At 47.0% G+C, this 23,333-nt stretch overlaps 1 protein-coding gene and 2 long non-coding RNA genes across 4 annotated transcripts in view; 1 reads left to right on the top strand and 2 right to left on the bottom strand.

The window, feature by feature from the left end:
* Positions 1 to 23,333, top strand: part of LGR6 (leucine rich repeat containing G protein-coupled receptor 6) — a 137,218-nt gene that overhangs the window by 75,009 nt on the left and 38,876 nt on the right. Inside the window, exon 5 of one of the 2 annotated variants that reach the window (XM_080569071.1) lies at positions 15,088 to 15,303. The exons of the other annotated variant lie outside the window; for it this stretch is intronic. Coding sequence (XP_080425197.1) covers positions 15,088 to 15,303 — 216 coding nt within the window. The remainder of the gene's footprint in view (positions 1 to 15,087; positions 15,304 to 23,333) is intronic. 2 annotated transcript variants of the gene reach the window in all.
* Positions 9,299 to 15,037, bottom strand: LOC308183282. Its single transcript, XR_013942380.1, has 2 exons — positions 12,312 to 15,037; positions 9,299 to 11,221 (listed from the first exon to the last, which is right to left on the bottom strand). It is a non-coding gene; the product is annotated as an uncharacterized lncRNA (long non-coding RNA).
* On the bottom strand, positions 15,303 to 17,444 carry LOC308183280. Its single transcript, XR_013942377.1, has 4 exons — positions 17,370 to 17,444; positions 17,096 to 17,282; positions 16,007 to 16,177; positions 15,303 to 15,576 (listed from the first exon to the last, which is right to left on the bottom strand). It is a non-coding gene; the product is annotated as an uncharacterized lncRNA (long non-coding RNA).

The following is a 23,333-nucleotide window of genomic DNA, read 5'->3' as shown; positions in this document are numbered from 1 at the left end:
ATCTCTTATGGACAAGCTGACATAGGAAAAGAAAGACAGACAGTCTTCTGAATATGAAAAGTCTTTTCTCAGGCCTACAGCAGAAGCAGCCAAACTAAGTGGAAGTGGAGAACAATTGTTTTGAGATTAGCTCTATCAGTAGGACTTACAAGGAAATTCAAGGGATGAGGTAGCTGAACAGGCGAGACAGAGAGCCATTTTAGCCACCACGGGACAGGGAGAGGTTGGTTCTGATGCAAAGCCATCTTGGGGCCCAAGTGGCTGTGTGCCTTCTGACTTAACACCCTTCTGACGTGGCTGAGAATCTCACACAAGGAGCCTTCTCAAAACCGCCAACTTGAGCTTTCCATGGCAGATGTGGTGTCACCCAGAAAACACACATCGGGATGCAGGAGCCAACAATGGGAGGGCCAGGAAGAACAGCACTCATTTTTACTAGCCTACATGCAACACCCTGGCTCTCAGAAAGCCTAAGTTACTTAAATTCCAGTCCTTCATAGGTCAGACAGTATGCCAAAAAATGACTTTAGATTTGGGCAAGCTTAGGTGAAATGGGAGGGTCATCGCCCCTTAGATCAGAGGGTCAGGAGGTTCCCTTGTTGGTTGCTCTCTAAGGGGATGTCCTGTTTCTTCCCCCCATATGTTTTCTAACCCAAGGAAGTTGCAGGCTTGAGTTTGGGCAAGTAATATTTCAAATATACTAACAGGGCTTCCACCCACAAACACAAAATGGCAAAGGCCAGTAAATCAGGTGAGGTTTCAGACCATTGAACACAACTCTGTGACAACAGCATTTGTAGGTCTAAGGCACCCATTTCCCATCAGCTCCTGTGCTAACCAAGAGCTTTGTTCCAGCTTTGCTTACTGTGTATCACCATTCATCAGGGGCTGCTCGTGGTCTGGGCCACTCCTCCTCCAGAAGGAGGCACCCACTGCGGAGGCTCAGCATTGCCTGACCAGAGGTGTTCGTGATTCACTCTGCCACATGGATACCAGCCAGTCTGAGGAAGCAAGTGTCAAACCCACCCAAGTACTCCCATCCCCATCAGACACACCTGTCCTCACAAACACCCCTCCCCGCAGGCCCTCTGAAGCTGCGGCCATGCCTGTGGGGCCTGAATCAGGCCTGCCCTGCTCCCTGTCAGCTACAGGATGTGGAGGCATCACCGCCTGGAGCCTGAGCTGTCAGGAAGGAGACCTTGGCGGGGATGACTGGATGAATACAAAGAGGAATTTGGATTTCAAAATAAGACAATACAAAGTTTTGGAGACCGAGCCTCCTACTGAGTGTTAAGGAGGCTTGCTTTATCTGGGAAGCATGTTGGGAAGCCCAGTGGGGAGGATTAGAAAGAACACGCACACCTGATGGCAATGCTCTGAGCCCTGCAAGGGGTGCCAAGACCTTACGTCATGCTCTGATCCAATTGTGATCCCCTGGCAGGGTATCTGGTTACCGGTGGTTTATAGGTGCAGTAACAACATACCATGTGTATTCTGGAAGAGTCGTGTGTCAGTCTAATTAACGACTTTGTGGTTTGTGAGCACTTACCTAAAGCAGATGGGCACTGTGTCTGTTCCTCTGCCAGGCAAAAGGAGTCCAAGGTATTTCAAAGTGAGCAGGTGCTGTAAATTATAATTACCAGGCTTGCAGAGGTACAGAAAGCAAAGAGAAAAGAAACCTGGTGGATTAAGAGATCAAGATAAACTCTTGATTTTTCTTTTTCAAATACTCATGGAAAGTGATGAGAATAGCTGGCTCTTTCTGGAGCTTCTGGCAGATCAGCACTTAGGGAAGGTGCTTAGTGTGTGGCTGGTTCAGCTGAGGGGTGTTGACTTCGGGCACCCCTAGGACCGTGGCAGGTTTGCTGATGCAGGGAGAGAGCAGCATAGGCATAAAGCATCCAGTCACATTGCTCCCTGCTCAAAAAGGCACCTGTTCATTTATCTTCTGGCCTGTGGGAGCTTCTTTCTCCTCCCACAGAGACTTGGGGCTGCAAATCACCTCACAGAGACCCCAGGCAACCTGGACATAGCTGGCACAGAGACACTAACACATGTGAAGTCATCTAACTCCCAGGGGAATATCGGCAGTGTGGGGGGCTCCAGCTGAGCTCAACTCCTTGTATCTTAGCAGCATCCTTTGGTCAAGAGAGAGAAATAGATGCTTTAGGGGAGAAACTCACCTCCTGGATGCAGACATCTCGCTTTGGAATGGATCACTCACAGCAGTGTATTCTACTAATTATGTGTATCAAAATTAGTAACCTCATTAAGTCCTCACTACCTATTAGCTTTCCAACCTGATATCTTTAGCAGAAATGTTTTGGGTTTTTAAGGAAATGCAATAAAGTGCATTTCATCCCCTGTCCCTCCTCTTATAGCACTTTGCGAACATGTGGACTTTGATGTAGACAAAGGAGGAAAACTCTTCCCACCTGATCAGGTTCTCACAAGCATATAAATTCTTATGACAGAGGGAATAAAAAAAAAAAAAAAAGGCTTTGGAATAAGCATGGCCTGAAGAGCTCAGTCAATTCATTCCTCATTTCACATCTTTGATCTATTTGAGATTTAACAGTTCGCTGTTAACAGCAATATTCTTCTCTATAAATCATGTGTGATACAATAAGGTTTAAGAAAGGTGTTGTTTCCACTGGGTGTTTAGAGGATAAAAGCTATGGAAAAAGCAGAAATCTATAAAGTCAACATAACTTAGCAGTGACTTACAATCTGTTGGCGTAGAAATTATCTTGTGGTAAGACCACCTCAGTCCTGTGACATGATTTACTGGCTACAGGGTCTTTCCGGAGTACAGTGAAAAGAGGTCAGGGAAGAGCAATGAGGTAGTTCTTAACAGGGAATCTCAAGACAGACTGAAACAAAGCAACCACAAGTACTGTCTTGATGATAGCTTCTACTGAGAGCACAAGTCCTTGGATTTCACCTGTTGTTGACCACTTTGCAGCAGAAAGCATGCCTGTGCCAGAGAAAAGAGCTCAGAAAAAGCATCACAGTGCAGGCAGCACACTGAAGAAGTTCCTTCCACTACAGAGGTCACTGGCTAGTCAAAACCGTCTTGCCCCATCTCTGAAATCCCTCTTGGCCCTGAGGTACCTCTTCTCGGCACCTGGTTTTGGAGAGGAACACAGCTAAGTCAGTGGAGGTTTTGTCCCCAGACTTTTTTTTTCAGAAATCCGGTGTCCATTTTGGCATTTTAACTGTTTAATGGTATTTCTATAATGAATAAATTAATATATTTTCATATATTGAATAATGAATGTAAGAAGAAGCCAAAGAGCAGATATCTGCCACCTCCAAGTGAACACAGCACTCAAGCATATTACACATCTGGATGTACCACAAGTTATTCTCATGCACTGATGTGCTATGGTGTGCTGAGTCCTTGCTGAAATTTGGCTACTCTTAGTATTCTCACTGGCTTATGAAGGCTCTACATGCCATGAACTTTCTTCCCAGTGCAGCGTGCACAGTTCACCTGAAAAAGGCAAGGTGGCTTGTGTAGCTGAGCCAGCACCTAGATAGCAAGGAAGTGTTACAGGTCTGTGTCCTTTTTCTGGTTTCAGGTGGGCTGATGTCCATGGAGGAGACTGGGATTCTCCTCCTTTATAAACACATCTCATAATTTGGCTCAGGAATGATAAGCTAAATTCAGATGAGTCACTGTTTTTTAGCATGGGCTTTGAGCAGACATGATTTTTCTGGTTCCATGTACCTCAGGCTGTCATCTAACCTGCTGCTCACTCTCTCTTTTCTCCCCTTCACCCACTGCAGCAGATCTGTCTCAGCTGCCACTGCAGAACTATGAGTGTCACCAGGACTGCCATCAATAGCTTGGCAATATTATATCAGGTTTGAGGACAAAAAGCTGTGTTAAAATAGAAATCCAGCTCAAGATTCAGATTTTGGAGTTGTTCCTCTGCTTACACTGGCCTGATCCAAATCCCTGGCCTGGGTTCAGGAGTATCCCAGACTAGGAACAAAGTGCTTGTCTGGACCTTATTTCTTATTCCAGCAGTTTTCTCTGCTGCTCAGCTTGTCTCCCCAAGACAAGTTGTTCTTGGAGTGTCCCCCAGAACCTTTCATGAGTGCTAGCATTTTTACTGCAGAAATGAGCAATGCTACATTTTCAAAAGCCATTGGCAAACCCACTTGGCAGAAAGTGCATCACCTTCTTTTATAGGGACCAAAACTGTGGCTTGATCACTGTGTTCTTGGTAGGACCCAACAAGCAGCTTCACTGCCTCCCTTTTCCAGCCACCAAAGAACAGCAGTGTGATCAGCCGTGCTGGAATTTGGCATTCCAATAGAGCAGCCCGGGTCAGGTCTGCAGCTGGGAAGCCAGGTAGCTGGGAACAGGAGGTTGATGTCTTCATGCTGGTGCTATGACTAGAGTGCTGGATCCTTCCCTCATGGTGGGAGATCCTGAGCGCTGCCAGGAAAGAAATCAAATTCTTCTGAGTCATCTTCTATAGCTTTGCTATGCAACCATCTTTCCCTTCAGGTAAGCCTCTGCTGTGCCCACATCTCCCTCAGGCTCATCAGGTGGATTTGTCTCCTCTGACTTTAGCCATCTTGATATTAGTCATCTCAGCTAGTCATCAGTGGAAAATGATCAGCATCTCCAGAGGGTGAATCATCCCTGTTATCTCAGAGCCCTGTCTGGTGGGTGAATCACTCTCTGGAGGAATCAAGTTTTCTCTATTGGCTACAGAGAGACCCTATAACTGGTTTCGGCTTTTACATGAGTAACATTGGGTGAGATGTGTTTTTCCTACTCCTGGAAAGAAAAAAAAAAAAAAGCTCCTCTCCCCACCCCTGCACACACCTTTTCAGCTGGCTAAAACAAATTCCCAAGGTAACACACAATCAGAGCATGGGTACCAAACCAGAGCTGAGCATCTCTCATCCCCCATGACCCTGTGTACATGACCCAGAACACCTTTGTGGCGCCCCCAGAGAAAGCTGTCAGAGCATATCATCTTGCCCAGCAATACGAATGCAAGGAGCAGCTTACCCGTTAACCAGAGGGGAAATTTTCTTCACTCCAGGGCTGGAGGGATTTGAATTTGTAACCATAGTTTTGGAAGCAAATCAGAAATTAGAAAGGCTTCTGACACAGGTGTTGGGTACAACACAGATGTGCTTTCCTCCTGTTAGTGAGAGGAGCTCAGCTGGTCAGATTAGAGCCTTTTCCGCTTAGAAGTAAAAAGAGTATGAAACACAACGTGGTTATCCTGCTACAATGACCTGAGTAACTTTTTTTGAGAGAAAGATTTAGAGACCACACACGAGCTGTTGAACCTATCATCCTCAAGGAACACCCCTCTTTAGCGGTAATGCAATAAATCCCCACCTCCACTTGTCCCTTTTCCTTTAAGCCCTGGTTTTGAGCAATGAGATGTTGTGAAGTTCTTGTAAAGGAAATGTCCAAATTCCCTGTGTGTATGAGTGTCCATGTGAAGTGTCCCTGCACTCACCTCCCAGGAAGAAAAGAATGTAAAGTGTTGATCAGGCTAACAGCTAAAATTTTTTCAAACGTCAGTAACTCCTGTGTTTTTTATTGTGTGATAGAACTGGCAAATGATACAGAAAAATAAAGTGTCTACATAAATTGCTACCCGGTCCCAAGAATAGCATCAGCAGATGTAGAAACTCTCCCCATGAGCTTGTTGGGTACCTGTGTATGTAGTGTGTAAAAAGCAGCAGTTTCATCTCTTTACAGCATTTGAGATTCTTTCCAGAAATATATTGAGAGCAAGCTATTCAGCTCCCACTGATCTTGAGTTGGGCCATCATGCTCATCTTTTAATTTTCCTCGCAATCCTCTGAGTCAGATCTTCTCTTGAGACTCCACTTTCTAATTTTCTCACTCATTGAGCTTGTGGTTGGCGTTTCTTGGAAGGGGGCAGCGATGAGTGACACCCCTGTCATGTGCCAGCACCCCGGGGATTCACCCGCTGTGCTCCCAAGTGAAGAGGTCACACTACAGCTTGGGTGGCTTGAGCTGTACTTCTCTCGTGGCTTGGCAGAGGTTATATCTTGCTATGTCTATCAATGGTAGTCATGTCCAAACATTTCTATATGCATGACTGCTAGCAATCTAGTGTGGCAACCAGGAGATCCATCTGGATAAATATGCAAGAGATCAGTTACACCAGGCTAAAAGTGGTGGTCCCTTCCTCGTCCGTATTGCTCCTGCCTTTCTCTGCTCACAGAGCAATGACAGCAGTACCCACCTTTCAACAAGCAAATATCCCTCAGAAGAGACTCTGACACACACAGAAAATTAGTTCTGTCTTTATATCCCTCTCATATGCCCTGTCAGTTCCTATCTCGGACTGTAACAGCTTTCAGAAAAAGGTGAATGCTACCTCAACTGCCCTCCCAGTGTCTAGAACATTGTGCACACACACAAAAAAATAATAATAATCACAGCTCACATCCACAATCTGCACACACACACACGCTCTTGCATATGACTCATATAGTAAGTTCCAATGTGTTTTCCATTGACCTTTATTATGGAGACTCATGAACCTTAACTCACTCACTTATACACATAAGTATCCAGGGCATGCTGCATTTCCCCAGTGACGACTCAATAGAGAAGATGGACAATGGGTCCCAGATGTTCCATACGGTAGATACAGCCACACAGCAGGGAAGATGTGTCCCAGATGTTACACACAGTAGATGTGTCAGTGCAAGAGGAAGATGGGCCGCAGATGCTCCGTACACTGAATGTGTAAGCACTCCTGATGAACCACAAAGAAGCTTCAGGTAAACTGGAGACAGCAAGGCAAATAAGAAATGAACAAAGTATTTAAACTGGCACCCACCTATGCAGCGTATAGTCCTCTGTAGGACACAGCAATAGCCCGTAGTCTGCTGTCATCTTTAATGCTCTGCCTATTTCATAACCTGGTGGAATTCAAGGATTTCGTCTGATAGCAAGGTAGATGGGGGCATGGTCAGTGAGGCTCCGAGGTGACAAGTTGCTGTACAGACCTGTCTCACCTTTTAAAGTAAGGCTTAAGAACCGCTAGCTGTGCTGGTAGAATAAACACCAACTTAATTTTTAGCCAAGTGCTGTGATGCGCATAAACAACATTTTAGGAGCAGCTGGAGCCCACTCTGTGTGTGACAGGCTCTATCAGACGCGGTATCTTTGGCAGTGGGAGCTCAGTGTAGTGGTCTGGGAGGGCCCTTCTAGCCCAGGCTGTAGACAGTCCAAGCAATGTCTCCTAACAGCCATCTGTAGTGCTAACCGCTCTTGAAGAAAAGCAACCCCTCCACAGCCCCTTGTGAGGCAGGGCAAAGCTTCTGTTCCCTTTGTACAGAGGAAGGAGAAGGCAAAGAAAAGCTAAATAACTTGTCCATGGTCACATTGGGTCCATGGCAGAGCAGGGGCACGGGTCAGCTAGATCCAAATCCCAACCAGGCTAAACCCTTTTTTCATGACTCTGTTACACCTCCAGAGCAGGCCCAGCTTCCAAGCAAAGCAGAAGAGCTTTCCAGTGCCCTGCAGCTGTCATGTGGCTGGAAAACTTCTGTCTGGCCCTCGTAGGGGTCCCTCAACTGGAGAGGGTCTAGGGGACTCTCCCACAGAGCCATGTCTGCCATGCCTCTAAAACAGCCTGGTAACTTACAGAGGGGGCAAGCCCAGGAGGGCCTCAGCCTTGGTGAGATGAGAGCTGTTGTACATTCATTTCCAGGGCATCACCTGCCCAGCCGTGGGTCACACGTGTTCAGTGAGAAGCTGTGCACTGCACGCACGACCATCAAAGCTCAAGGCTGTCAGCAAAGGCCAGTGTTTTTTCCCAGTGTAGCCCAAGAGCTATACAGCTGAGGGTTATTTCACTTCTAAAACAAAGTTGGATGCATTGGAGGGTCATGGAGGATCCCTTGAGTGCTTACTCAGCACAAGGAATAAGCTTGCTTGGCCCAGGGGATCTCAGGGTACAGGGACCTGTTCAGAGCCCCTCATCCCCGAGAGCAGTGGGTCCCGCTCCTTCTGCCCCCAGCAACTGCTCCTAGCTCCTTTGCTTGACAAACACTATGTTTCCCCCCAAAAAATGCAGGACCTGTGGGCCTTGAGCCACTCTTCTTAGTCTCTGGCTGCTTTCTGCACCTTGTTCTGCACTTTTTTTCTCTCCGTGCACAGGGGGCGATGCCAGGTTCCCGGGGAGAGGGCTGCTCAGGGAGTCAGCACGGCAGCTGCCCGCCTGTCAGCAGTTTCTGTAGTTGCACAGGAATTTTGGCAGTCCTTCCCGCACGGTTCTGACCTGAGGGGTTTTGGAGGTGTCTGCAACTGGAGATAACAAAGCCCTCTTGTCTGTACCAGAGGCACGTTGTGTGGAGTCTAGGTATTGCTCTGATTTCATTTCCTGAGCATCCCTCATGGAGGGCTTCCCAGAGGGATGTGTCCCATTAAGTCAGGAGTGAAGACTCATTGCAGTTCAAACAGAGCCCTGCAGACTTCTCCACCTGGTCCTGTTCCCCAGCCAACAGACTGCGGACGTGTTTGCATCCTGAACCTTCATTGCCTGCGATGGCTTTCACAAGACTTTTTGGTCTGGAAAGGGAGCTGGGAACTCTTGCAACTCTTGTTTGAGGGCTGTGAGCTTTCCTGTGGCAGGGGCAGGGAGCCCACGTGTTGGAGCAGGCCTGCAAGGCAACGCTCTCCATATTCAGCGTGTCCTTCTCCCACTGTATCTGCAGCACCGTACGACCACAAGGACACGAGGGGCAGAGCAGACCGAACCCAGTTTGCCACCTTCCAGGCTTGCAGTGCAGTCCCTGGCTGCCTTTCTCCTACCCATTTGGTACCGGCTGATGGAAGGAGCCCTTGCTCCCCACCTAGGTTATCTGGGACCCAGAGCCTCATGCCTCTGCGTGTCCAGGCTCCACTGGGCACTGTGCCTGGCAGGATGAGCCCCACACATTGAACTGGCTTCTGGGGGAGCCGCAAGGAGGGAGCCAGGCTGGCGTGGAGTGGCTCTGAGCAGGCTGGAGCCATCCTCCCTCGCTGTGCCCTCAATGCCTTGCGCCACAAGTTCCCCAGGAGCTCAGAAGCCAGGTACTGACTCAGTGTGTCTGGGAGTTTTGCCTGAGAAAGGAGCAGAGGTGTTGGCCCCAGTCATTACTAAGTTATCAGAGAAGTCTAGCTGCAGTGACATCATCTCCTTCTTATGTTACTACAAGGAACTTAGATCCTATTATTGGATAGGAGGTAACTCAATCGAGCCTTTCAAGATAAACTCAGACAGGAAGAGAGACATGATTGCCTGAAGGCACCAATTAGGCATTTCTGGTGAGATCAGCTCTGTTCAGCAGACACACATGCACGCTGGGGCCAGGGAAGACAGAAAGCACCTCGCTCCCCAAGGAAGGGGCTGTCTCTGGGAGCAGTGGGTAACCACGCTGCTAGGACTGTCCTCACTCCTTCGAAGGACGCAGCTCCCTCCAGACCCTCCTTTCTTTATGCCCTGTATTCGGCTGCTGACATATAATGAAGATGCACAGTTGTTCCCTGGTTTGGATGGAGAATGGCCCAGCCCCGTACCCCCCAGTACTGCCTCTGATCTTTGGTGGCAAATTCTCTCCAAATTTATCAAGGGAAATAATAGCCCAATATATGGCAAAAATGCTGGGAGGATGGATGGGCATCTGAGGCCCCAGTGTCCCCTTGCAACCAGGCTGTGGGCTGTAGGGGAACATCACAGAGTCTATACTGCAGACTAGTTGCTGTGCATGGTCTGTGTAAGGCATCCAGACAGCCTGCTATTATAAGCTCTACCATGTGCAAGGAAGGAAGAACAGCATTAAAAGTCAGGATGTTCCCTGACAGCATGGCATTGTGCACGTTCATTGCCTTCCAGGCAGCAGCTCTCCCTGTAAGTGCTCCACAGTCAGAAGGAGCTGGAAAGACTTGGGCAAAATTGCTTCTGCCAGTCACAGTCTGAGATTTGCACCACATCTGCTAGGGAACAGTGTGTTTCTGGTTATCCACTGCTGCACACTTCTGCCAGTCATGTTACAAACAGCAGGATGCATGTGCTTACAGGGGTCTCGGAAACGCACTTGCACATCCTCTGAAGTGATCTGGAAGCAGTTCTTGAAACAAGGCAGTTCTTGGAAACTGCTGGGTCTGTGGCACAGGAAAACAAAGATCTCAGATTATAGCTCGACCTGTCAGAATTAATACAAACCTTAAGACATGCTTGCTGCACTGGCAACTGCACATAGCCCCACCACTACCTGGACCTCCTGGAATGGCCGTGCTGATTGCTTTAGCTTCTCTTCTGCACACTGGGAAGGAGGAATATCCCACTATTGCCCTTTTGTGATTAGAAAAGAGCTTTCCTACCTGCTTGGTTCCTTCTATGAATGTTTTTGTTCCCAGCATCTTCTCTGGATTGTTCTTGGTAAGAAGGCACACAGATTTTATCCAATACAGACAATGTTCAAAGCAACAAAGTGGCTCTTCAAAGCCCACATGAACCAGAGTCAGCTATGATCCTGCACTTTGTCGGGCTCTATACCCTGCACCCAGACATCTGACAGTGTACTGCACAAGGAAAGAGATCCCTTTTCCCACCCCAAACAGGTTTCTTTGGATCCCCACCACTGCCACTGGCTACAGCTGCAGCAAAGGCACCAGCTGATGGGGCTCAGATGTGCAGGTGGTTGGTGCTGAGCTGCTCCTCTCACAGATGGGAACAGCTGCTCAGGGAACAAAGATCACATAGGTAAAACCTTAGACCTAGAGTTAAGGGTTTTTTTTTCCCCAAACAGATCCCTCTCCCCCTACCCCAGTAGTCCTTGAAACAGAAAATGGAGTAAAATCTGGGCACTCTTAAGACATTTTTGGTTTTGGCTAGGTGTCGTGTTGAAATCATATTAATGCCCCATGACTACCAGTAGTAGATGCAGATCTAACGCCAGAAGCCGAGCTTTCTAGCAGCTGTTGATGTGCCAGCATTCTTGAACGTCCCACTTAAAATCAGCTCTTTGCCTCCGATGATCAGGACAATGCTCTATAGTGCCTTGATTCTCGGTTCAGCCTGTGAAGTCAGTTGGAAATGCTGTCCATGCAGACATCTGGAGAGCACCGTGTGTCTCATCCACTCTCCAGACCTACAGCACTGCTTGACAGCAGGCATCACTTCAAGGCCCACTTCCAAGCCATCCAGCAGCTCTGCAAAAGAGACATCTTCTTTTGTTAGCAACAAATGGGTTAATGCTTGTGAGGAAAACCAACTGAGTGATTTGGTGAAATAAAGATTAAAACATCTCCATGGAAGGTGAGGAGCCAGCCCCAGCCTGCGCTGTCCCATTTACCCACTAATCGGCCCAATTATCTTAGGTATAAATCATAACAGAAAACACTTACAGAGCCAGAGTCACACACTGAAGAAAGGAGAGAACTGTTGGGTTGGTTTTTGTTTAGTATAATTGATATAATTACTAACAACTCTGTGCCAAGAACTTCAGCTTTTCTCCTTCCAGAAGAGAGTGGAGAGCTGTCTGAAAGCCATAGCAATTAGCAATCCCCACATGCACAGCTTTTATTAGAAAGAATGCACCTCTATTCCAGAAACAGCCAGCAACTCCCTGAGGAGCAATTAAGCAATCCAGAGACCTTTTGGTACCAGGAACACAGCCATCACTTAGTCCCTGTTCCCTGTTCCCTTGTTGGTGCTGCAAAGGCAGATAAATCCTCTGCCCATCCAGCCGGAGGTGAAATGCCTTTAGCCGGACACTTCCCTGTTCCTAATTTTAATTTCAGTAGCTCCAGGTAGGAGCAGTTTGCTGTGCTATGGGCCAAACAAGCCGTTGTTTCTGAGGCCCTCGTCCAGCTCATTAAAGGCAGCAGAAAGTCTCCCTTTCACCCCACTGAGGAATCTGGCTGGGGGCTGATTTTCACACTCTGGAGCAGATTAAGGCAGCAATTACATGGCTGGAGCTCACCAGCACAGCTCCCCAGGCACGCGGCTCTCCAGCTAGAGTCTCGGATGGCCAGCAGCCACACTGCCCACAACACGCCACGCTGCCACCAGGGCGGAGGTGAAAAGGCAAAAGACCTGGGGCTCGTTTCAGTCTTCAGAAGTGACCTCTCATTGACAGGAGGGAACGAGACACAGAGCAGAGGCTGGCTGCAGCATGCTTGGAGCTGCAGCTTGTTCAAAGCCAGTCCCTGTGCAGGAGCATTTACAATCTCATTAGGTGAATCTCAGTTGTTGCCCTGTCCTAACCGTGGGAATTGACAAAGGTAGGGACCTGCATACCTTTGAGTGCCACTGAGTGCCTCAGAAAATCCACCAAGGACCCATCCTATCTCACTGGCACTCCTCTGATACCTACAGGACCATGCGTGTAGGAAAGTGCCCTTCCCGAGCACGTGCTAAATAGCTGTGAGCAAATCTGGCTGCACTAATTGTTCCTCTGACACCTGGGGCACCATCACGCTGAAGCCAAACTCTTGTGGCTTGTGCCTGTGGCTTCACCCAGGAGCTCACGACCGAAGTGCTGGGAGCACCCTGCTCCCTTGCCACGAACCATCCTCGTGGACAGCTCAGCCTGGTGTTGTAGCAGCCCTAAGCTCTGTTTTAGCATCGCCATTTCTGAGAGCTGAATTTGGTTTTGAGAAATGATAACTATTCACAGCGGATATTTTCACTGTCTGTTCTTTAATTAATTAAACTTGAAACAGAGCATTCACTTTAAAACAATTTTCAGTAAACATATAGGGATTTGGATGAAAGAATGTCTCTGTGAAAAGTAAGCAGTACTTTTCCTTTTTTTTTTCCGAAAAACAAATTAGGATGCCAAAAAGTAACAGAATTCTTATGCTGAAGAAGGAATGGAAAAATTAAGCAAAGATTAACATTTCCCACACAAGTTTTAATTTTGGTCAAAAAGTTCTTGTTTGTCCCAAAACATTTTGATGAAAATTTTCAAATAGACTCTTTAATCTTATCCTGAGCTGCTGCAGGGTTTGTTTTTCGGCTCTTTATTCTTTAAATATGTCTTCACAGGAAGATGAATGATACTGTGCTCTGAGCTGACTGCAGCCTGAGTGACAGGAGGTAAATTGAGGCAGAATTTGCAACATGCCCGTCCTTTCAAGATAAAGATATACACTGTATTGTGTAAGCTTTCTGAGCAAAGATGTAAGCACTGTGGTAACTATACTGAGTTTTGGTTGTGACATGTTCTTGTCATCCTCAGCTCACCCTCCAAAATCAGTAGAGCTGGGTGAAAACCTTTCAGCTGAACAGCCTTGCACGGGAAAATAGAAAAGGTTGCTTTGCAGCAACACAAGCGTATTGCAATTTGGAGAAAATCACTCGTGCGGCAAAATGGGCGTGCTGAAATAGTTAATCCACCCTTCGGTTTTGAGGTGATTTTGAATCAAGTCCTGTATACTGCATTCAAAGGACAGTTGTCCAAGGGGGATCTCAGAAGGTGTGACCGCAATTCTTCTGCAGGTACAAGTCTCCTACTTTGTCCATCCGGGTCAGACAGCCAGTGCAGGAAATGCCTTTCCCTGTTTCCTAGGATAACCCAAGGCTTTCACCCACGAAACACCACCCCGCCGCAGAGACCACAGCTCACACACGGAATCCTCCCTGCTCCGTGCATGTGCCGGGGCTTTAAGTCTCCTGCTGCAGACTTGAAGTTTATGGCAGGGTGCTGGGAAGTGGTTTGTGAACTCTGAAATGTTACGCGTGCTCCTTGAACAAGTGTCTGGCGGAGATGGGGGCAACATGAGTCTGGGGCTCTGCTCCAGTGTTCGACTTTTGTCAAAAATATTGCTTTTGATAGCCAAAATACTAATTTATATACTACTTTCTTCGTATGGATGGTCATTAATTTGAGGGCTGGGCCATGACAGTTCTGTAAACTCTCTTCTCTCATGCTGTGATAAGAGGCAAAAATCTTTGCAAATTTGAATTCAGAGATCTTTCTTTTAGATAGATTGAGTAAACAAAATAGGCTCTGTTAGCCATGGATGGAAATCAGAATTTTCTTTCTCCTTGGTATAATTGGTTCCTGGTACCTCATCCAAATTTGAAAGATTTTCCTCTTTTATTTTGATTTTAAAATCTACAGATAACACAATATATCCTGCTCACCATTGTTAAAATAAGAGGTCTTTAAGAGAGATGATTCCTAAAACTATTTTTTTTTTTTTACTTTTTTTTTTTCATAATAAGCTTAATATATTTTTGGCTTCTCATTCTGTTTTGGAACAAAATACAGTTTTAAAAATTAAAGTTTCTAACCAAATTAAATCTCTGCTATTCAACTGCCTTAAGGATTCCACGATGATTAAAAAAAAAAAAAAAAAAAGGCAATTGGCAAATCAAGGAGAAGGAAAGGCCTGAACATGTGCAACACAGAGAGCACAGGCTTAATTCCTGTGCCATGACATACGGTCTGACTTGCTCTCAGTGCTTCCCGCACCCACGGCTTTACAGGTAACGCTGGCTGTTCAGACCTAACGCAGGACCCCGAGCACGGCTGCCACGTATCTCACATTCTTCAGGCAAATCCTTTCCCTCTGGCATGGGATTTGGCCCGTGCTGCTTGGCTTTCCTGCAGAGCCTGTGGCTGTGGGGCTGAGCGGGCTGCGGGGCACTCCGAATGGGACCGTGCCAGGGCACTTGCACTGCGGGGCCAGGCAGACCCACAACAAGGCTGGCCCCGGGGGACAAGCTGGGATGCTCTTGCTTAGGTGTTGCAAGCCACAGCCAGCCAGTGCCCATCTGGTGGGGTCGTAGGAAAGGATTCAGCCCAGCTGTTTTGTATAAAATGGTCACTAAATGGCCATCAGGAAGGGACCATCCTCAGCAGTTGGTCAAATATCTCGGGGCGACGGCAGGAGCCTTGCACTGAGACCTCCCCATGCTAATCACTACTTACAGACTAACCCAATCTCCCTGGCCATCAATCCATCCCGCCTCGGCACCAAACCTCCCTTTACATAACGCTGTGGGCACAGAAAGCAATGCTGGATCAGTCTCTCACTTATCCCCACCCTGTTTCTTTCCCACTCAGACGCCTGGATGCAAACCTTATCTCTGTGGTGCCCGAGAAGAGCTTTGAGGGGCTGCTCTCCTTGCGTCACCTGTGGCTGGACGATAATGCCCTGACGGAGATCCCTGTCCGAGCTCTGAACCACCTGCCAGCACTGCAGGCCATGACCCTGGCTCTCAACCAGATCTGGCACATTCCCGATTATGCCTTCCAGAACCTCAGCAGCCTCGTGGTGCTGTAAGCCTTCTCCGCTTCTATTCCCTCGCAGCCGCGGCATCCTCCGGCTGGGACAAGGTGCCGACTCTGCCTGGCAAAGCGTCCTCGGCCCCCGGGGAGGTCCCGCCGCTTGCTCCCGAGGGGCAGCTTTTTGCCCCGGGGGTGGGCAGGCAGGGGGCTGGTTCACCAGAGTGGAGAAATGCCCACCATTTGATGGGAAATGCTAAAATCTCCACTTGCTTTTGAAGTTTTTCATGTTTTCCCCGCTTGAACAGCCAAAAAGGTCCTCGGCATCTTTCAAAAAAAAAAATAAAAAATGATGTGCATAAAAAAAAAATCAGGATCTGGAAACAAAAAGCAGATTTTTTCCACTGAAAATTCAAACAACAAAAAGCTTACAATTTCTATTCCCTCCTCCAATCACTGTGTTAAATCACAGTCATAGAGTGGTTTGGGTTGGAAGGGATCATCTAATTCCAACCACCTGCCATGGGCAGGGACATTTTCCACTAAAACTACAGGAATTTCTATTGAAATTAAAAAAAAAAAAAGTGAAAACTTGCAATCGGGTCAAAAAGCAATTCTTTTAAAATTTTCTTTTCTTGGAAAACATGCAAAGAAAACTGCTTGAGCAAATATGATTTGGAACAAAAGGCCTGAGCTCAACACCTTGTCCAAGCTTGTGTGTACTTATTTGCATGACTGTGTAACATGCACCACTCACCGGTTCCTTGCAGTGATCACAGCCCCATGGTGCATGCTGTTGTCCAGTTTGCATTATAAATATTTTACTGACTCGGAGCAATGCAGGGAACAGGGCTGCTGTTGGAGGACACCAGGTCCAGGTGGGACGCGTTCACTCCACGGGCAGTGAGACACTAAAACACTCCGCAGCCTGTAATCAGAAAGCAAACTAATGCCATGGGAGTTACATCAGGAGGTGCATCCCTTCAGTCAACAGAGGCTTGGATATTATCTGGCTTTTAAAAGGAAGTTTACATGTGCAAATTAGCTAGTCATTAACTTTTTGGTGTTGATTAATAAGTTCAGGTGTGATTGCCAATTACTTCAGAGCTCCTGTATCTACATGAAGTGCTACCTTTTAGTTTGGTAATACGCCTGTTGATATCAGTGTATTAAGTAATCTCAGCATGTGGTGCCTAGTGAAAGCTTAGCAATTATTTCACTTTCAAAATTTAAAGTGTTTACTAAAACCATCTAGCACAGAAAGTGCCTGGACAAAGCACAGTCCACTGTTTTATTAGCATCAAATTCAGCTGTTTAGACAAATCACAAAGGCTTGTTTAGGAGAAACACTAAAAGCGACTTAAGAAATGTCAAATAAGTAGTTTTCACCCACAATAGTGCCCATTCTACCAAGACATCCTTTGACCCATAATACAAGCACTTCATTCAGCCTTAATAGCTAGCACGGAGGGTGAGCTGACATTTCGATTGTTATTCCAGTCTCAAAAGCATGCTGCGTTCATTCTTGCTTATCCCATACTTTGGGTGCGAAGCAACTCCTTAATTAAACAGGCAAGCTCAAGAAATAAAAGTCAATGACCATTAGGTCGCAAGGGAGCGGATAATGTCCCACCACAGACAATTGGATGAGAACACATGTGTGATCCTGCCAGGCGCTGTGGGACACGAAGCTAAATTTTTGTGGGATCACAAGTGTTTGGCAGAACTGTCCCCATAAATCTCTCCCATGCTTCCATGCATACCCCTGTCAGCACGCAGCCAGTGGAAAGTCACCCAGTGTTCTTCCTGCGCCCCTACCGGGGACGTTTCCCGGCCTCACACTCACCCACCAAGCCAAGAAGCTCCCAAAAGCCAGCAGGAAATAAAGCTCGCGAGGAGACTTTTCCACGCAGGATGCAAAGGATACGCACGTGCATCCCTCTGCCAGAGTGTGAACGCGCACCTAGATGGAGAAGAGCTAGCTGCTGCCCGAAACTTCAGGAAACTTCCAGCCCGAGAGGTAAAATGAGCACCTGGGGGAGGAGAGACGAGAACAGATGTGGAGGAGCAGGGGGAATCTCTCGTTTACAGCCTGATTAATGCTCGTGGGCACGGCTGACCGTGGCTGAGGGTGGAGATGTGCTTCTCCTCCTCCCACACCTTGGGCCCTTGGGAGAAAGAAACACGGGTGATCCTCCAGTGCTGACACAACGAACCGCCATCAGGACATACGAGCCTCAATCTGGAACAAATTACGGGGTTCAGTCTCTGCTGATAAATTACACCTCTGTGGAGGAATTCCCTGATCTTATTCCCAACTATTGCTGCTGCAGGTTTCTCACCAGGGCTGCCGGGTGTTCGGTAAGCAGAGTCTCATGTAAATCACTCAGCATGAAATCCCTGAGGCTCGGGAATTGGCACCATCCTTTCCCAGCCTTGATAACGAGGGCTTCGTGAGCTGTGATGTTGGCACCATGCTGTGGATGGCAAAAGGGAGACGGCTTCTTTGATCAGGGTGTCTCATGGGAACAGGATACCGAGGATGTTACCTCCAAGCCTGATCTGTTCAGGACAGAATGTGTCCTAGCATATACAGGCAGAACTAGTCCTAAACATTTTACAGCTAATGATTTGTATGAAACAGATTTTTTTACAAAAAGCATTTTCTTTCTTAGGCACAAAGGGTTTTTCATTTAGAAGCTGAGCATGTGAAACCCCCATGCTGCTGTGCTGACAGGCTGATAAAGAGCATGACAGCCGTTCATGTCGTTAGTGTCCCTTGTTCCCTCTGTCGGCTGAATTCAGCAGAAAGTCAACTTCCAGACCAGGAATCACAGCACCTCTTCCAGCCCCGGTCCCAAAACGGGTCCATGAGCCCTGCAGTGAAATCTCATGGGAGACAAATTTGGGAACCATAGCCAGGAATTCCCACAGCGCTGCAGAGTCTCTGAGCTGGGCTGCAGTTCCCTTTCCCGGTGTCACCCAAGGAGACGAGCTCTCAGCACAGATGTTAGGCAGGACACGGGATGCTGGGTGGGACACGGGGTCAGGGTGCCCTCTCCTCCACAGGCCAGGCAGAGGAGGGGTTGCTCTGCAGCCCTGTAATGGTGGGCCTGGCTAGCGAAAGTCTTTGGGAAGTTTTATGTTCATCACACAGCAGGAGATCCCTAAAGTTAGAGCAAATGAGGTTAAAACCTGGGTCCTTCTCTGTCTGGGTCCTCAGGGAGCCTCAGCTCCTGGAAACCGCTTTAACTCCAGCATTCCTGCAACACTGTCAAAAGGAGTCAACATTTGATACCTTACATCAAGCAAGCTTGGAGCCAGTGAGTTACCTCAGCCCCATAATCAGACAGGATGCTCCTGTCCTCTTATCTGGCCCTTACCCTTGTCTGCCTGCACACAGGTCTTTCAAAAACAAAGACTACAGGAAAAGAAAAGAACATATGGACAATATATGAACACATGAACAATATGGACAGCTGCACCAGGGGCAAACCGAAGGTGTCTGCGGCCATACGAGATGCCTTAGCTTGAGCCAGCATCAAATGGCTGAGAAAAAATTTAAGAAGAGGGTACAATGGCAGTTCTCCTTCTTCAGAATGCATTCACAGGTTCATTTATGTCTTAGGGATTTCCCAAACCAGAGATGAGCTTTTTATTTGTAAGACTCATTGCTGGACTTCCTGCCCATGAATTTGTCCAATGGCTTTTGGCACAACAGAAAATTTTAGGCGTTCATAATGTTCTGTGGCAAGGACCTCCATAGGTCAGTGATCCACGGGTACTTCCTTAGGTTGTTTTCATCCTGCTACTGGTTAGTTTTGCTTAATGCCCCTTAATTCTTACACCCTGTCTCTACCTGATGTGTGCCATCTCTGTATTTGTTACTGTCTGTCCTGCCTTTCCTGCATCGCAGCTTTTCCAGTCTCCATCCAACTGGCTGCTCTGTAAGCAGATGTTAGCCTATAAATCACATTTGTTCCTCTGCACCTCTAAGTGGAGAGACCAGAACTGCACACTGTAATGAAGAGAAAGATGAACCGTGAGTTTACACAGTGCCCCAGTGCCCTTCTGTAGCCTGTTTTCTCTTTTCTAGTCATCCCTATCACTTGGTTTGCTTATTTGAGAGCTACCGAACAGCAAGAGCTCTTTCCTGTAGATATTTAAGAGGCTGTTAGCGTGTATGTTCATATAACACTATTTTCCCTCTTCTACATCATCTTACATTCACGAAGCCTGAATTTTAGCTGATGTTTTACTGTCAAGGACAAGGAACTCAGCCACGAGTGCTTCCCTCCTAGGCCACCCAGCAAGACCTTCCAGCTGCGTGTGCTGAGATCTGAGGTCACCAAATGAAGCAAACTCTAGCAGGACTTCTCTCTTACAGTTTTTATTATGTAAGGACACGATGCAGCTCTATCTCTAACAGCACTAAATAGCGACTAGAGGAGGAAACCAATTTCCAAGATGCCTGGGTTTGCAATCCTCTTTCAGTCCTTGATCTGGCGTTGTTCTGGGCAAAGCTTTCAAAAGGGCCCCCTCATTTTCAGTGCCCTCTGTGCCAGGGAGCAGATGTCAAAGATCTCATCCCTGCTTTCCGGAGGTGCTGGGAACCGGTAACTTCGGGTGGCAGCTTAGGAACCGGCAGAACACAGAGCTCCCCGGCAGGACAAAGCCCAGCGCGTCAGCTCAGTGCAGGGCTGAGCCTCCGCCTTCACCTGTACAAGGGGGTTAACAAGTCCCTCTCTGAAAGAACCTCAGGGTTGGTGGGGAGTGCCAGGCATGTGCAATTCATTATTACTAAGAACAATATTGCCTGGAACATCTGGGTCCCATTCATGGGCCTTTTAATTTGCAAAAGTGCCTTTTCTCTCTGAGGACTGAGCACGCTGCCTTGGGAAAAGTGAGTTTCTTCCTCCAGCACTTGAGGAAGAAATGAATTGCACTCCAGTGCATGCCCGACAGTGTCACTTCTGATCGATCTCTGTTTTTTGCCAGACAGCTCTAATGCTGGCCCTTCACTGTCAGGAATAATCCATGGGAATTTGCACCATTTATGATTTAGATTTCTCTACTTATCCATGGCCAAATTGAGGAAAAAAGACAGCTTTGCCACAATAGATCTGGAAATTCGTCATGGCAATGGCTGGCACAGTGGGCAGATTCACATCAAGTCAGATTTGAACTTGGTTCAAAATCATCTAATGCAAATAACCGATGGAGAATGTTTGCATTTGTCTTTTTTTTAAGACGAAAAAATGAAGTCATTAGAAATGAAAGCAATGGAGAATCCACCACTTCTCTTTGTAGTTTGTTCCAGTGGTTAATCATCCTTAGTGTTAACAAAAAAAAAGAAAAAGCTCATATTTCCCATTTGAATTTTCTTTGGCTTTGACTTCAGACATTTGTTCTTATTATTCTATTCTCCACTAAATCACAGAACCATTTTAGTACCCATTTTCTAACCAGGAAGGATCCTATACATTATGCTACACTCATTCCCTTGATCTTACTTTTAATAAGCTAAACAGATTGAGTTCTCTAAATCTCCATCCTAGTTTTTCCCAGCCCTTGGATCATTTTTATTGCTCTTCTCTGCACCCATTCCAAATTATCAACATCCAGCTTACAGTGTGGATACTAGAAACACATTTAGCCTTCCAGAGCTGGTTTCACCACTGCACTACTCAGCTACAATATCCCTTTCCATATTCTCTCATTTATGCAGGCAAACGCTTTTATTGAAGCAGTACTTAGCATGTTAGCTCAAACTGTTTTTCCCTTGTGTGTAAGAAAAATGATGGAGTTGCCCTGTCCCCTTGGAGGTGGCATTTCCACACATGGAGCTTGTACTGCTGTTGCACGTGCTGGGCTGTCTCGCAGTTCAGCACGAAACTGTTCCTCAGATTTTCTTAACGCACTGAAAAAACATATTGAAAGGGAAATGAAATGAAAATGGAATAAAGTCTACTAGGAGTTTTGCAGGAATGATTTGGGATAATCTCATTTTAAGCTCATATTGTGAAAAAAAAAATGTTGGCAAGGGCAACAAACCTTCCTTCTAGAAACTGCTGTGCATTGGGGGGTGGGCACAAATAAGTCTTGTAGGTATTTCTTTCTGGAGTGTTTCTCGAGTCTTATCACCTAAGAGACCAACCAGGATGAAGTGTCTCCCTCTAGCCTGTCCTGGGGATTATGGCTATTTGTTATTCTGTTTTTACTGCAATTTGTGCTGGTTTTGAGCAAGGCAGAGCATGGCTTCACCTGGCACAGCAGAGGAGCTAACCCACCTCAGGGGCATGGTGGCATTCATGCTGCTGCAGGAGCACATGGGGCAATTTCTCTGCCATCCTGCCAGAGGCCACCAAGACGATGGGTTTTGCGACGAGACCACTGTTTTCCAATGGAGGTGCACAGCTGGAACGCGCAGCCAGTCTGTATGCCAGCCTACAAAAGAGCAGTGACTGTCCTGCTTCTTCCTGGGCAAAGCCACTTTCATGGATGATTGCCATGACTGATTATTAACCGATGATTGATTAACTCCCCGCTGTGGTACTGACCTGAAAAGGGAGATACAGAGACCTTAATGCTTGCTGATAGGAGCAAGGATAGGACAGTGGTGGATACTAGCTCCATGGGAACAGGAGGGCCTTAAAGACTTCTCATGTTTTTGCATCATGAGATGGTTGTTTATAGCCCAGAACCAAATATCTCAAGCTGCTATCATACCAGCTGTAATTTACAGGGCAGAATATAACGTTGTGTGGGCTGAGCTCAAATTGACAAACATTGGAGATGTTGCAATTCCACTTGTTAAAATGTGTTTACCACTGGAGGAAAAAAAAAAAAAAAAAAGGCAGGATGGAAGAAAAGAATGTCTTTTCAAGTGTTTACCTTTCCAGTTTATATTGCATTCAAACTTGCTTGTTTCTATTATTGCCATGTGGTTGGGTAACAACTCTATTAAGCTTGGACAGCAATTTTTCTTATAACTCTCTTTTTTGGTTGCTCATAATTTTCTCACCAACAAAGAACACCCTTCTGATGATTTTCATTACTCTGCCTCCAAACAAAGCACATTAGAGCCAAATATAAACACAGCAGGTGGTTGCTTTTCTATTCTCTCTCCATGCCTGACTTGAGCAATAGGAGTCAGACTGAGCTGCTCAGCACGCCCAGCTTAGGCAGGACGGCCTGCTGTGCCACCCCAACAAAGCTCCAGGGAGCTCACATCTTCCCCAGCACTCAGCATTTCCTTTCTCCTCACGCTGTTCCCTCACTGCAGGCAGAGGTATGGGGCCAGAGGTTCCTGTGGTACCTCTTGCTGTGATTAGAGAGAGCGACTCCAGATCCAAAGCCTCAATTTGCCAAATGCTGGATCCAGTGTGCAAAGGGACCCAAGTGACTGGCATCATCTTGCGCTGGAAGTGCCAAGTGAAGTAAGGGCAACATGATCTGAAGCTATCCCATAAAATTTGATAGAGGAAACAGTCTGGACTTCAACTTCTTTTCTTATGACAAAGAGAATTTCTCCTGTAAGATTCAGCCTCTTTTCTCCCCTAAGAGTCACAGGCAATCCAAGTTTTCTTGCACATAACTTCCTTCTCTTTTTCCCTGTTTGCTCAAAGGAGCAAACGTATTTTATCACAGATCTTTCCCCTCCCTTCCCCTTCCTCCGAAATGTTTGCATGTTCTCAACCCAACGACAAACATCCGTCTTGGGCTGGTTTCTGAACTGCAGTGTTTTGCAAGCCCCTACCAAACTGCCCTAGAGCCTGGCTGTTCCTCCACTCCCAGCTCCCTCCTGTTTTACCCCAGAATATTTGGCAGTGGGAGTTGTGTGTGCTCAGCCAAACAGTTCACACTTGAATCCAGGTGGAGTGAGAGATTTTTCAAGCTGAGACAGATTTAGATCAAGCAGCAAGTAACGAAAAAGTCATTGATCCACCTGCCAGTGTGGAGCCTCCCCCAGGCTCTTGGAAGGAGGCAGCAGTGTTGGATGAAGGCTGGTGCATCCCCGAGCGTGGGCAAAGGAGAAAAGGACCCCACAGGCAAGTGGTGTGGCAGAAAATTAACCACATATT

This window comes from Anser brachyrhynchus (assembly GCF_964034855.1).
Source record: "Anser brachyrhynchus genome assembly, chromosome: 27".
NCBI classification, from domain to species: Eukaryota; Metazoa; Chordata; class Aves; order Anseriformes; family Anatidae; genus Anser; species Anser brachyrhynchus.
The sequence above is the reverse complement of the archived record's forward strand: the minus strand, read 5'-3'. Positions and strand labels throughout refer to the sequence as shown.